Source organism: Lolium perenne, chromosome 1 (assembly GCF_019359855.2).
Source record: "Lolium perenne isolate Kyuss_39 chromosome 1, Kyuss_2.0, whole genome shotgun sequence".
Lineage (NCBI taxonomy): Eukaryota > Viridiplantae > Streptophyta > Magnoliopsida > Poales > Poaceae > Lolium > Lolium perenne.
In genome coordinates this window covers 35,327,254-35,343,194 of record NC_067244.2, presented here as the reverse complement: position 1 = coordinate 35,343,194, position 15,941 = coordinate 35,327,254, and the positions used below count along the sequence as shown (strand labels likewise).

Genomic DNA, 15,941 nt, shown 5'->3' with positions numbered 1-15,941 from the left:
CTTCAGCTTGCCCATTTGCTTGAGCATAGTATGGAGACGATCGGATCAGCTTAATTCCCATGTCGTCGCAGAACTTTCTGAACTCTTTAGAAATGAAGACCGAACCTCCATCGGTCGTGATAGTCTGGGGAATCCCGAATCTATGAATGACATGTTCTTTCACAAAATTGATAACATCTTCTGATTTTACTGACTTCATAGGGACGGCTTCCACCCATTTAGTGAAATAATCTGTAATGGCCAAAATCCACTCGTGGCCTTTGCTCGATGCAGGATGGATTTTGCCGATCATATCCATGCCCCAACCTCGAAATGGCCAAGGCTTGATGATGGGGTTCATTGCTGATGCGGGTACCATCTGAATTTTCCCAAACATCTGACACGCTTGACATCCTTTATAGTACCTAAAGCAATCCTCAAGCATGGTGGGCCAGTAAAACCCTGATCGCCTGATCAGCCATTTCATCTTATGAGCCGATTGGTGAGTTCCACAGGCGCCTTCGTGTACCTCGTGTAAGAGCTGGTCCCAGGCATTTGAGAAGTAACCCCTCCAAAGTCCTGTAGAACATGTCATCTCCTATAAGGACATATTTCATGGCCTTGTACCTTATCCGTTTAGGTGCCCCCCGAGCCGAATCCTTCAAGTAATTGAAGATATCGGCTCTCCAGTCATCCTGCTCCAGGAACTGCACCTGAACATCGGCTCCATCTGTTACGTCCTTGTAGCCTGATGCCACCTGTGCGAGATCGTTGGCCTCGGTATTTTGTGACCTTGGGATCCAATTAAAGTTTATGTACCTAAACTGTGCCATCAGCTCACGGCATTGCATCCATAATGGGAAGAGTGACTCACTGTCGCACTTGTATTCCTCCGTGAGCTGGGAAATCACCAATTTTGAATCTCCAAAAAGTTCCACCGCTTCTGCCCCGGCTTCCAAAAGCAACTCCATTCCCTTGCGTATTGCCTCATACTCAGCGACATTGTTGGTGCAAGGGGTAGATAGCCTGATGGAAAAGGAATATGTTGCCCCCCGAGGCGACACGAGTAGAATGTCGATGCCGCAACCATCATCGCAAGCCGATCCATCAAAGAACATGGCCCATGCACGTACAGATAATGCTGCTATATCAGTGTTGATTCGTTCAGCAATAAGATCGGCCAACGCTTGTCCCTTGACTGCTTTCGCAGGCTGATACCGGAGATCAAATTCTGACAATGCAAACATCCACTTACCGAGTCGGCCTTTCAAAACAGGAGCCGACAACATGTGTTTGACGACGTCTGACTTGCATATGATGACAATTTCCGCTGACAGAAAGATGTGACGAAGCTTGGTGCAGGTAAAAAATAGGCAGAGACACAACTTCTCGATCTCAGGGTACCTTGTCTCTGTGTCCAACATCCTTCTGCTGAGGTAGAAAGCCACCTTCTCCAGACCATCATAAAGTTGCACCACCACTGACGCGATGGAAGTGTCAGCTACTGATAAGTAGATATAGAATGGTCTGTCTTGCTGAGGCGGAACTAGCACAGGCGGTGTCGTTAGATACTCCTTAATCTCGTCAAACTCTCGCTGCTGCTCTGCCCCCCAGTGAAACTCGTCAACAGATTTAATTTTCACCAATCCCATAAACGGCTCGATTCGTCCTGACAGATTGGAGATGAATCTACGGACGAAGTTGATTTTGCCGATGAGACATTGGAGTTCCTTCTTCGTGGTAGGTGGTTGCATGGTGCGCACTGCCTCCTGACTTTTCAGGTCGATCTCAATTCCACGTTCGTGAACCAAAAAACCCAAGAACTGACCGGCCGTTATACCAAAAGCACACTTCTTTGGATTCATTCTTAGCCCGAATTTTCTAGTTCGGTCCAGGATACGTCGCAAATCCTCCAAGTGCCCTTCTACGGAGACAGACTTGACCACCACGTTATCGATGTAAATTTCCACCAACTTGCCGATCAGATCATGAAAGATGTAATTCATGGCTCTTTGATACGTTGCACCGGCATTCTTCAGTCCAAAAGTCATGACTACGTATTCAAACAAGCCCACTGAACATGGTACTCTGAATGCAGTCTTGTGTATATCTTCTGGAGCCATGAAAATTTGGTTGTAGCCGGCGTTGCCATCCATGAAACTTAAAACCTTGTGACCAGCAGCTGCATTGACCAATGTCTCTGCTACCGGCATGGGATATTCATCCTTTGGAGTGGCTCTATTGAGATCTCGAAAATCTATGGCGACGTGCCATTGGCCATCCTTTTTCTGCACAGGTACGATATTAGAAATCCATTCAGCGTACCTGCATGGCCTGATGAATCCGGCGGTCAACATTTTCTCGATCTCCTTCTTGACTTCTTCTAGAATTTCGGCCTTCATCTGTCGTGCACGTTGCTGGAACGGCCGAAATCCTTTCTTGAGAGGGAGCCGATGCTCAATGATGCTCCTGTCTAACCCAGGCATCTCTATGTAATCCCATGCAAAGCAATCTGGGTATTCTTTCAACAGAGCTATCATCAGGCTCCTCGGATGTGGATCTAACTTTTGCTGATAAAAGTTGGTCGTGGCTTATCCCCAGAACCAATGTCAACCTCTCCTAGCTCATCAGCCGATGTAAACCCATACCCTAGCTTTCCGTCGCCTGCTAGATCAATGCTCAACACAGGCAAAACGTATAGCGAGGATAATATGGGCCGATTGCTGGAATCGGCCCCCATTTTGATTGCATTGCTCAATGAAGGTTTACATCTTGTACGTGTTTTACCACGGGAAGGAGTCCCGTTACTACGACTACGTGACATGTTTGAGTTGAGATCATTACTTCTTATTTTTTGGGGCCGATCGCAGGGATCGACCTTGCCACGTACGTCCATAGACTTTGCTCTTGCTACACTGTCAGGCCGGTGGATCAGACCAGCCTCACCCCATTTTTTGTCACTTCGATGCGCTCACAGCCGTCCAAACTGACTCCAGAGAGCTCTTGGTCTTCCGCTTCCCAAAAGTTCATGCCAGCCGTTGAGATTTCGGCTGAGTCATCTGCATGGACGATCTCCACTTCATCTCCATCCCACTGTATCAAGCATTGGTGCATCGTGGATGGAATGCAGCAGTTAGCGTGGATCCAATCCCTCCCTAGCAGGACAGCATAGGTGCTTTTGCTATCGACGATGAAGAATGACGTAGGGATGGTTTTTCTGCCTATGGTCAGATCCACGCTCAGAACACCTTGTGCTTCTGATGCTTGGCCGTTGAAGTCGCTCAATGTGACGTTGGTTTTGATCAGATCTGCGCTAGAGCGTCCCAGGCGATGTAGCATGGAGTATGGCATTATATTGACTGCCGCTCCCGTGTCAACCAGCATCTTGTTGACAGGCTGCCCGTTGATATAACCTCTTAAGTACAGGGCCTTCAGATGCCTGTAGCTCTTTTCTCTTGGCTTTTCAAAGATAACTGGCCGTGGGCCGCAGTCAAGCTGTGCTACAGGTGCCTCTTCTGCTCTTGGAGCGTAGAACTCCGACGGAAGTATGAACACCATGTTTGTGCCAGCCGATGCCTTATCATTGCCTTTCTTTTGTTTGGGGCGCCACTCTTTCTTCTGTGGACGACCCTCCTCGTCCAGAGTTTGCTGAATTTTCGCGGCCAGATCAGGCCGCGCTTTCCTTAACGCGTGCAGGTATCGTCTCTCGGCTTCCTCCATGCTACGTAGTCGCTGAACCCTACGCTTTTGAGAGTGACTGAGTCCATCAGGGCACCACCTTGGCCGGTGGTATCTGTCTTCTTCTTCTTCATCATCTTCTAACTCCTCGAGATCTTCTACCCGAGAGGCTCAGCCTGCTTGTTCCGAGATGGGAGAGGCCCTAGACGTTGGAACACTGACACGTCTCCTGTGTCCTTCTTCTTCTGTCTACACTCTGGGCAGTTGCCGATTGTGGGCAATCGGCTCATTCCTGAGTCCCAGCAATGTTTGAAGAAAGGACAGTCCCAGTGTCTGTCCATGTCGTCCTGCTCTCTTGACCTTTCCTTAGCGCGGCGCTCATATCCTTCGTCGTCTCTATCATACCGACGATATTTCCTGTCGTCTACCCTAGACCGACGATCCCTTTCGTCGTCTACGTTGTCTTGCCGGCATTGGTCGTACTGACTCTCATACTTGTTAAGGAGATGCTCGGAGAGTGGTCGTTGGTACCGCACGTTCCTCACTTGCTCCTCTGTAATGTACCGTCTGTTAGCATATCGGGGCCGGTCGCGTGGGCCGGCCTCCTCTTTTTCCTTGCCACGAGAGCGACTGCTCTCTTCTTTGTCCTTACCAGGGTGGTATACAGGCCCTGCCATGTTAATACTGAACGAGAAATCCGGCCGGCGTCTCGTGGCGTGATTGCACTCCACCATGTTGACGGCTGGAAACGGTTGCGTGTCCACTTTCATGGCATACTGGCTGAAAATCAGACGGCCTTGTTCTATCGCCATTTGGATCTGCTGACGCAACACTTTGCAGTCGCTGGTGGTATGAGTGAACGAGTGATGCCACTTGCAGTATGGCCTTCCGTTCATCTCTTGCGCAGTAGGGATTTTATGGCCTTCGGGTAACTTCAGCTGCTTCTCCTTAAGCAATAGATCGAAAATCTGTTCAACTTTGCTTACGTCGAAGTCAAACCCTTTTGCAGGACCTTGTGGTTTAACCCATTTGCAGGACACGGGGTTTGCCCCCCGAGCCCATTCAGCCACGGCTACCTCCTGGTCTCCAGCAGAGTCTTCATCCACTTCTGTCTCAACCAGGATTACCGGGCGTTTGAATTTGTCCTGGTACAATTCTGGGTGGCGCTGCTCATACAACGATAATTTCTGAACCATATGCGCCAGTGAAGTGTATTCTGCTTGGGAAGCCATATCCTTGATCGGCGACGCGAGACCCAACACTGCCAGATCGATTGCTTCTTTCTCATTCAAACGAGCCGAATAACATCGGTTCCTGACGGTCCTGAAGCGCTGAATGTATTCCGATACCGTCTCTCCACGCTTCTGTCGTACTTGTGCCAGATCGGCAATGCCAGCCTCGGAAGCTTCTGAGTGATATTGCATGTGGAACTGCTCTTCCATCTGCTTCCACGTCCGGATTGAATCTCGTGGCAACGAGGTGTACCACCCAAAAGCCGATCCTGTGAGAGATTGCGCAAAAAACCTCACACGTAACTGATCTGATGCTGAAATCATGCCCAACTGTGCCAAATATCGGCTCACATGCTCAATTGAACTAGAGCCTTCTGAGCCACTAAACTTTGAGAACTCAGGGAGCCGATACTTGGGCGGTAGTGGAATCAAATCGTACTCGTTGGGGTACGGCTTGGAATAGCCGATTGCCCTCCTCTTTGGCACCATGCCGAACTGGTCTCTCAAGATTGCACTGATCTGGTCCACAGTGTTAGCTGCAGGGGACGAGCTTTGATGACTCGTTGCGGTGGCATATTTGGCCAGCCACGCCTGTTTATCGGCGTCTACTCTAGAAATCCCTCCTGCTGTTCCAGAAATCCCTCCTGCTGTAACCTGATTCGTGCGCGCCAAGTTATTGCAGTCCGGCACGTACGTGCACATGTATCTGTGCGGGATTTCCTTAGGTGGTTCACACAAGAACTGGTAATCACCAGGATCGCCGCCAATCTTGTGGACGACGTACGCCGGTGAACCCGGCGGCTCTGGAGCTGCAAGGGAGAATGGCAGCTGCGGCCTGGTATGGAACGGTATCTCTCCTTGGTGAGTCCCTAGGGTAGGTCCTGATGGAGAGTACTGATGCTTCATGATCTCCTGAACCACGCGAAGCGCAACGCGCTAGAAAGCGTTCACCAGGCTCTTAGAATGGCGGTGTAGCGAATGAGCCACCATGTAATTGACTTCCTGACGCAGAGCTCTGGTGCGCTCTTCTGAAGCGGTAGACAGATCCACTTCATCGAGGGCGCCTTCAGCTGAGAACCCTTTCCATCTAATGCCATGTGTACGGGTCCTCTCGAAAGAGCCGATGAGGTCGGCTTCGAAGAGAGCTTTAAGCTCATTATACTTCTTCTTATGTTCCTCAGTCAGATCTTCGTACGTGACTGGGTCTTCCGCCATCTCTGGTGCAGATGTTGATGCAGTTGATGTAGAAGAATGTCCCACCGGGAGTGCCAGAATGTGTTGACCACCAAAACCCACCGGCGAGCAGCGACGAGCAACACGTAGAGCCGGGAGGCTCCCAGGACTGCTGGTGGGTCCTGGTCCCTCGGGCGACGGCCCGCAATGCTCCGGCACGCGTCCAAGCTGGTGCAAGGGCGTGCCACCTGACCTATACCTGGTCAGGAAGGTGATGGATTGCTTCGACTAGTTTCATGCATGGCATACACGTAAACATTAAATACGAGCCTCGATCGGCTCTCAGGTTATCCTGTGAATCGGCTCAAGGAGCCGATCCACCCATGATTCGTATTGGATCTACGATAACATGGTGGTCCTGCTTGATCAATATTAAGTTAACGCGATCTACGACGATCTAGGGTTTTCACCGCATAACCGGAACATCCTACACGTAGTTGAGCCTGGCAGATACGAAAGATAATAGAAAACCAGCTCTAGACAAGGCCTAAAAACCAACGTAGTGTTGATTCCCAGAACGTCCCATCTAGGATCAGCAAACTATACCTGATGCACTACTGGATCATTCAACCCGTTTGTAAGGCCTAACTATGCAGATATTAAACTAATCCTTGGGAGACAAGGAACGACCGTAACAGATCAAATCTACTAAATAAAGACTAAGCAAGGTGCTGCCCTTACACCTAAAATAGGTGTAAAGTCAGCTAGACATCTAGGGATAGCATAACTAAACGAATACATCAAGATAATATCGATGCTAACCCTAACATATCTATGATAACTACGTTACTCGCCATCAACAAGGCTTCAGTACGAGCAACGCATGAACAATGAATAAACTCGATACTGCCTAGATCGCGAGATGCGATCTAGGCAGCATGGTGCTTACCCGGAAGAAACCCTCGAAACAAGGGGTGGCGATGCGCCTAGATTGATTTGTTGCGAACGTGATCATCCTCCTTTCTCAATAACCCTAGATACATATTTATAGTCCGTAGACTTTCTAACTTGGAAATAATCCTAACCGTGTACGAGCTAAACTCTATCTCTTAATTCTAATCGACACGTAACCTACTATAATTTACAGATACACGGGCAACCCAGCCCAAATTCTTATACAAGGCCGATTCATGAATATCTTCCGTGCATATTCTCTAAGCCCATCTCAATCACGGCCCACCTCTGACTTGGTTAAAATGTAGTGATAACAACTTTTCATCCCTACCTATGATAGTACGTCTACAATACTATGCAGTATAGAGGTAGGGACATGGACAAGTGTGATATACTTACGCTAATCTCTATTAGTTTATAGGATTTGTGATAACATTTCATATTATTGTCTATGTTACTTCCCATGATGAGTCGTCTAATTGGGTTGTTGAGGATCCTAGATTGAGTGTTTCGTTATAACGTTGTAGGAACAATAGTTTCCTATTAATAAAGTCCCATGAATGGACTTTTTATAAATAAAATTGATTGGTCACAAATATCCTTAATGGGGTTTTTGGGTTTTCCTGCCGATTTTTGAAATTCCATTATTATTTAAGACTAAATAATATTTTTTATTTAATTTAATTACATCATTAAAACATTTTGCGACACACATGGAAATTTTTAATTAGTTCGCATTATTTACGAAATGGTGAAGATGTTTATTTTGTTTCACAAATTGCACTTTCATGGCATTTCGTGATACTAAGTTGTGATAAAATTTATATACTAGTTGATGAAAAATATGATTCTAATCACAATAATTCTTACGGTACTAATTTCATGAATTATGTTCTTATATGAAAGCTTAAATTTTCATTCCTAATTTTTTTGAAACAAAATTCATGGATCTCATGATTTTTCCCCTCTTCTAATATAAGAATTCCACTATACTAACTTCGGGTACTTAGTGATACTAACTCTTGGAAATTTTGTCTTTCTATGGAAACCAAGAAGTTCATGATACTAATTCTATGAAAATCATGTAAAAAAGATCAATGAAATTTTAAGTCATAAAAGGTATATTAAAGACTTGACCATGTTATTTTCTACTCTCTCCATTGCATAATTATTGTCTTTAATTTAGTGTGAAGTACAACCACGACAAAATTTATGAAACGAAGGAAGTATCATCATACTTACTCTAGTAAATTATTCTCTACTAATTCCTGAAGCTTAATGCCATAAAAAACACTAAATCTTCATAATTACAAAAAAAAGTATTATATATTACACATGTTCATAGGAAGTCTCTGGTTGCATCGAAATTGATCTGAATATAAGCATCGCGCCACACACACACACACACACAAATAATGTAAAAAAGGAAAGGGAAACCCCTTTGCAACGATAAAGTGATTGAAAGCAGGCAGAATCCACTAGTGAGATATGATGGGGCATGGGTCCTCTCCTGTACGGCCCTGTGATCCTGTCGCTGCCTAGATCTGCTGTTGCCACGGCATTGACGACGACACGCTGTGTGTTCCTGGCATCCTGTTCATCTGCCTTGGCACAGATTTAATGCAATGGACATAGCAGCCGGCTTGCAGGAATCAAGATTCAAGGCGGCGAATCAGAGGGCGCCTTGCTGCCGCTTCGCCGGATTTGGAGGTCTCCAAAAGAACTCAACTTGCATTGTCAGCAGAACGGCCTCTCGCCACCGCCGGCCGCCGTCGTGGTGTTGGCCCGCCGTGAAACCGGCGGGATCCTGAAGTGCCAGAGCCGGCCGGTCCCTCCGACCCGGAACCTGTCGCAGAGGAGCTCCTCGGCGAACATCCTCTCCACCCTGCGGTCGACGTCGTGCAGGAACACGTCGGTGTCCCCCTCGCCGCGCCTGGCGCGCGCCATGGCGGCCGCCGTCCATATCGCCGCCATCCTCCCGGGCGCCGACGGGAAGTACCCCTTGGGCGCGTCCACCATGAGCACGTCCCACTCGTTCTCGTACACCTCGGCCGGCAGGTCGTGCAGCGCGAGCGGGCACGCGGCGTTGGCGCGGACGGCGGGCTCGGCGCCGGCGCCGGCGCCGGGGACGCACGAGGGGAACCGCTTGTAGGAGCCGAGGAGGAGGTCCGCGTGGTCGAGGCGCGTGCGGTAGCGGACCAGGTGCGCGCGCAGGTGCGGCGACTGCGACCGCACGACGCGGTACCACTCCGGGTCCTCCTCGAGGAACACGGTGGCGCCGCCGGGGTTGAGCGCGTGCCAGAGCGGCGAGTCGTGGCCGAGGCCGAACACGAGCAGCCGCACCGGCGCGCGGCGGCGGAGCACGTCCAGGGAGAGCGCGAACTCGGCGCGCGACTGCTGCGGCACCGTCCGTGTGGTGGCGTAGTACACGGCGGCGTCGGCGAGCGCGGCGAGGCCGGGCGGCTTGTACCCGGCACCCGAGGGTGCTGTGACAGCGGGCAGGCACGGCAGCAGCGGCAGCAACTGCAGCGGCGAGGCGGTGAGGAGGGTGGCGACCAGCAGCGACGTGGCCACGAGCAACGCGGCTGCTGCGACGGCGAGGAGGCGGCGGCCCGGGAGCTTCATTGCGGGAACTGTCCGGACCTTCAAAGAGTTCAGTGCGTGTGTGTTGGAAAATGGGGATTGATCGTCAACGATGGGGCTTCAGGATGCTTTCTTGGAGTGTGCGTGCGTGTCGACGACGATGTTTTGCTTCGTTTGTAGTGTTTCTCCTGTTGGGACTTCGTTCTGATTTTCTTTGGTGTACTATCTTCGGAATCAGAGGGCGGCAGCGCGTTGAAGCGGCCGAGGTAGTCCGTCTGCTGGCAGCAAGCAATGGAGTGAGGCCGGCCGAGACTTGGGGTGAAGATTGGAAGGTGGTGAAGAGGCGCTGCTCTGGAGGTTCATATGCCGCCATGAGTTGACTTGGCCCACGCCGCTCCACCGGAAAGCTGGGTCTTCCATCGAAAGCCTTATAATTCATTAAAGAAATAAATTAAAGGCCGCACGTGCAAACTAGCTCTGAGGTGAGCCTACAGGATGAATTAAAGTACTCCTAGTACGATTCCTTGCACTCTCTTCTTTTTCTTCTCCCAAACAAAATAGAGTACTACTAGTACTAATACTTGGACCGGATTAATTAAAGTTCGATCGCTGTTTCTTGGGAAAAAACAGCCCCGCAACCCGCATTAGAGAATTGCAATGCTACGAACGATGCAAAGCTTCTTCCTACCTCGATGGAAAGCCCAATATGCATGCGCGGACGATGACGCAAAGCAAAGCAAAGCCAAGCCAGCCATCCATTCCTTCTCCCTCTCCTTTATTAATCGCTCCCGTTCCTTCAGGCAAACTACTACTAGTACGGGGAATAGTATGATTTTTCTCAACATTCCTTCCACATGCCTATTTTCTCAACATTATTCAATCCTCTGCATCAAACACCGAATTAATTTGTGATTACAACAACACCACCTCAAAAATATCATCTACTCTCACAATTCCACTTCCCAACCTCACACCTTCAGCAGCGCAACCACTAGCTGTTTTAATAACTATACCTCTGCCTCGATGAGCTTTCACAATTACTGAACATTGACATTTACACATGATCCAAGTCCTACAAAATAAGATTCCAGCAGCACAACTACAACACTAGTGGAGTAACCAGGTTCATAGCGCACACAAGACACACCACCTACATCATTGAGGAACCAATTAAACGGCCAGCAGCACCACCGGCAACAGAGTTCACCAAGGAGCGACATCGGAGAACACCACACAGCCCAACACATGTCCATTACTACCAATACCATCATAATCAGCTGCCAACAAGAAACAATCTTGCTGAATAAGCACACAAGCTCACCTTTACCATGTGCACACACAGGAGTACGCTGCCTCTGCCTGCTAGCTTGCCCGACACAGAAAACAACTACATACCAGGCTAGCATCTCAAACTTCTTTTCTTCAAGTAACATAGCAGCACGATTGCTCCGCCAGACCCCAAGCGTCACCCAGAACCTGCACAACACATCACAAACATCAACGAATGAACCAAGCATGTCCGTCTTCATCAAGCATGATTCTCCTACTAAACAATTCTATATGTACACAATGCAAGCAAGCAAGCAAAAAAATACTTGCACGCTAGGACATCCATGCCACCCAATATAAATCTACCAGTATTCTCTATTCTTATCCATGTTAATTACCATCAGAATCAAACCATAGCAGAAACAACTATTTTTCAATCGAATCATCTTCTTCTAACACCAAACCAAACAGGAGCATGACTAAATACTTGTTCTAAGCAAGCAATTAATAACAACTAGCATAACACAGCTTATATTTCGAAATATTCCAGATGCACTAATGGGGTCTCAGACCTTACATTGTTGTCTACCAACTGCACCCCCAGAGCCAGAACGGCTTCATCAAAGCAGCCCTAGGCAAGCCGCCGCCTCAAAAGCACGTCGGCCAAGACCCTCCCCAAGCGGGTTGCAAAAATACAGAAAGCAGAAGAATATAGCAGAGCCTTCTTCTTCTACTTCTTCTTCACCTGAAACACAATAACACACGATCATTTAAAAATGGTGCAAGAGCAGATGGAACAAACAGCAATTATGTCCATCTGTAACAAAAGGCAGTAAACTAATTCTGTCCATCTGCAACAACAAGCGATTAATATTCAACACAACAAAGGAAACTACACAGACTGGACTAGCCAAGAAAATAAAAGTCAAACTTGAATTTCTTAATATTCATCCATGTTAATTACCATCAGAATTCAAAACAACAAAACCATAGCAGAAACCACTAATTTTCAATCAAACCAAAAGGCATCATCTTCTCCCAACAAATAACCAACCAAAGGCATACCTAAATACTTGATCTAAGCAATTAATGACAACAAGTGTAACGCAGCTTATGTTCTGAAATATTCCAGATGCGGTACCAGGGTTTCAAAGCTTACATTGCTGTCTACCAAATGAACCTCCAGAGCAAAAACGGCATCACCAAAGCAGCCCAAGGCAAGCCAACGCAGCTGCCACCACAAAGCAAGTCACCCAAGACCCTCCACAAGCAGCCTCCACAAATACAGAAAGTAGAAGAATATAGCAGAGTTCCACGTCGTCATCTTCTACACCTGAAACACAACAACACAGCATCTTTTAAAATGGTGCAGAGCTGATGGAACAAACAACAATCAGGCCCATTTCCAACAAAAGGCAGTGAACAAATTATGCCCACTTGCAAGCACAAGCAAGATTAATACTGACCAAAATGAAGGTAACTACACAGAATGGACTAGCCCAGCAAATAAAATCCACACTTGAATTTCTTAGCAGAGCGCGTCAACATGTGGATCGTGAACAATAAATGATCAGTTAGCTATTTCACACGTCTATCATGGTAAATCTGATGCTAGTTATAATTCCGGAACAGCAAACATGCCTCCTTATTCCCTATTAAACTGCAACTGGAAAACCAAGTACTACATCCAAACTAACAGAGGCCTATTTCTGACAAACAAAGCAAAGCAAAATTACTGGAATAACTTGTACCATCTAAACGAATTCAACTCATAAAGAATGCGAGCACTGGAACACAAAAGTGGCAATGCCAGGAACGCACACATCTCCCTAGCAAGCAGCAATTGATAATATGAGAAGCCTGGCACTGGGTGCTCACTATCATTGCTGACACAATAACTTGCATTCAGTGTTAAGATTAACATGGTCAAATAAGTAACTAGTGTTGTACCCAACAGTGTATCTGAATTTTGCAACAATAAACATGCGACTCTTCAGTCACTTGTCACCTGTACTATTTCCCTACATTACCAATCCTTTTGTCACCATTCAAGGGAGATATCTACCATGTTCGAATCAGTGCACCAATTCAACTACTGAGACGCACAAATATGAGATTACGTTGAGCAGAACTAGCTCTCCACTCGTACACATCCAGCATGGAATAAAGAATATATTTTTGCAAATATGCAGAGAGGGGGAGGAGCGTAGGGAGCTCACCGGGAGCATCAGGCTGGGCAGATGGCCTGCTGCAGCTGTATGGAGTGGTGGCCGGCAGGTGCAGGTCGGGGATGACGCTGACGCCACCAGCTCGGGTAGGTGGTCGCGGAGGTCGCTAGCAGCAGCAACTCCGGGAAGGCGACCCCCATCTCGTCGCCCTCACATGCCCGCTACCATACCAGCGCCGCGGCGAGCTCCTCCCGGCGGCGGCGGCAACAGGGCATCACCAGCAGAGGGAAAGGAAGGGGAACGACGTGGAGGAGGTCCGGTAGGCGCTGAAGCCGTCCGGAGCGCGGTCGGCCCTGAGGTCGCCAGCGCCAGTGAAGGCCGGGATTGCAAGCCGGCACATTTGCCCCGCACGGTGATGCAGGTCGTCTATCCGGGTGCCCGCAACCCGCTTCCGGGCGCCGCCGTCGCCATGGACGCCCATGGCGCCGCCATCGGCCGGGATACCGAGCTAGGGTTCGATTTGGTGGTTCTCTTGGGTGGAATAGAGAGAGGGGAAGGAGGGGGTTCTGGGGCGGTGGTCGGTGGGCAAGGGAGTGGCCGGAGTTGGCCGGGATCTAGGCCGCCGGCGGAGGTTGAGGAAAGGGGTGAGTGGAGGAGGAGACAGCGTTGGGTCTGGTGGCGTATGGCGTTGGTTGGGTTTTGGTTTTGTATGCGACCCAAATTTGGTCTCGCGCCTCTCTTACTCAAATTTTGGTTTCGCGAATTCAGCGGCCAGGTCATCGATCCGTGGCATCGGCTCCCCAACTACATCTCGTCCATTCACTCCGTTCCAATCCAACGGCTAATGAAGTTTGTGTTTCCTTTCAGTCTAAAATGTCCACTTCAGCGCCGAAAATCCAAAAAAATAAACATGGCATACCAAGATTTTGTGCCGAAAATCATTTCATTTTGGTTATGTCTTGCTCCAAGAGTTTGTGTGCCTATGGACTTACCAATCACTTATGCATGTGACAATGCATGTAGTAGCGTCTCATTATCATATGTGTTTGGTGTGTCACAAACTTGCACCCGTGTCATATGTATATGCACACACCATCACACTTTCACGTAGGTATAACTTACGATATGTAAAAAGATCCACAAAAGGGTCCACGGAACAAAAACCCATCGAAGCGCGACAAGTCACGGGATAACACGGGTAGGCGCGGAAATCTTAACATGGGAAATCGTAGCGTGCAGGTGGAGAGGACCCGCGGAGTCGAGATTCACGACGTTTGTCGGCATGATGACCATGTCACCGACGGAAAGGCAATGTCGAGTCTTGCGTAAACCAAGGAACCACGACTCGAGTCGATGCTTGGAGAAACCCTCGAGCTGAAATGCTAGACTCTAATAGCTCCACTATGGATCTAACAACACTGTCGCCGCCACCGCCACCGCTGGAATCTTCTACCCCTTCCTGCTCCTGCGGCAGAACGTCGTCCATGCGGACGTACCTGCTCTTCCTCCCTAGGAACCCCGGCATGATGCCGCCACCATTTGCCACCGCGCCAGCGCCGGGAAGCCCCATAGATGGGGTCCACGCCAGGTAATCCGGCGACCGCGAGGGCGAGGGTGCTAGGGACCACGACTTGGAGGGGGAGGTGAGGGTGAGAGGGAAGGATGTCGGTTGCTCCTCGCGCGCTTGGGGCTAGCCTCGGCGTCCACCAACGGCATCCCGACGTGCTTCGTTGCGGTTCCACTAGTAGTGCTCATCTCAGGCACCGCCATGCTGGGGGCACGTTCCTGCAGGGCGCAGCAGATTAAAACTTGGATCAACACCCTCCATGAATCGAGTCGATGGACTCTGAGTAAAGTAGGTTACCTGGGTTCGAAGACGACGAATCAAGCGGAAGCGACAACCTGTAGGCGGAGGAAGAGGGAGGCGAGTAGCGAGGAGAGGAGAGGAAAAGGGCGCGGAGGAGGAACGATAGACCTAGATGCGTGGTGAATCGGTGACCGGTGGGAGGGTAAGATTGTGTGAGGTGATGGGAGGCCATATCGACAATGGGAGACTTCCGGTCGTGATAGTAGTGAAGGGTGGAAGGTTCCGTAGGAGAGAGACATGTCAAAGAAGGTAAAGTTTATGAAAAGGTTAAGAGAGACAGGAGAGCGGGGTACGTGACTAGTGACTAAGAGGGAGTACATGACATAGAAATGTTATTATGACGAATGATACACATGAAATAATAATCATCAACATTGGTGCATCACGGGTTTATCGTTGTGAGGATAAATGTTATGAAACAAAAAATATAAAAATAGATTTTATCTATTTCTGCATAAATTTAATAAAGTACCATGCATAATTTCTAAAAATATATACCATTCATGTGACCCTCTATCCCTCTGTCGGGCAGACCCCTCAATGTCTACACCGCCTAGTTTTCCTTAAAAGTGGTGATTTCATGTCACTTTATTTCTATGTTATAATAGATCATAGGAACAAGACTGAACCAAAAGGAGGCCATGTTTTTACAAGAGTAGGGTCGGTGGTCTCGAATTGGTAGTTTTGCGCTATAAGTCTATAATCTTTTACGGGATAGTCGGTTTTGTGAAGCGGGTGCCAAATCAAAGTTTTGTAGTGACTTTTCCTATTTAAACCAATTTTGCACACCCATATTATGACACATGACCAACGGGACCGAACGGACATGTCCTCACATGATTTCATGTGCCCCCCCTCCTTTCGGTGGGCCTCGTGACATATGTCTCTAGTTTTCCATCAAAAATGGTGATTCCATATGAATTTACTATTTTTATGTTATAATAGGTTATATGTGCATGAACAGCTGCAAAATAGGACAAGTTGTTACAAGAGTTGGGTTGGTGGTGAAGTGGGAATTTGCACTGTAAGTCTCCAATC

The 15,941-nt window shown here is 48.5% G+C and overlaps 1 protein-coding gene across 2 annotated transcripts; it reads right to left on the bottom strand.

The window, feature by feature from the left end:
* Nucleotides 1–8,316: 8,316 nt before the first annotated feature.
* LOC127346684 (arabinogalactan O-methyltransferase 1-like) lies at nucleotides 8,317–13,737 on the bottom strand. 2 transcript variants are annotated; one of them, XM_051372968.2, is made up of 5 exons: nucleotides 13,088–13,737; nucleotides 12,028–12,201; nucleotides 11,441–11,613; nucleotides 10,921–11,075; nucleotides 8,317–10,026 (listed from the first exon to the last, which is right to left on the bottom strand). In XM_051372968.2, exon 5 carries the CDS (start codon nucleotides 9,639–9,641, stop codon nucleotides 8,754–8,756), a length of 888 nt encoding a protein of 295 aa, XP_051228928.1. In that variant the 5' UTR covers nucleotides 9,642–10,026; nucleotides 10,921–11,075; nucleotides 11,441–11,613; nucleotides 12,028–12,201; nucleotides 13,088–13,737; the 3' UTR covers nucleotides 8,317–8,753. The 2 variants fall into 2 exon arrangements, with proteins under 2 accessions (XP_051228928.1, XP_051228922.1); XM_051372962.2 differs by having other exon boundaries at nucleotides 11,446–11,613.
* Between the last annotated feature and the right edge of the window lie 2,204 nt (nucleotides 13,738–15,941).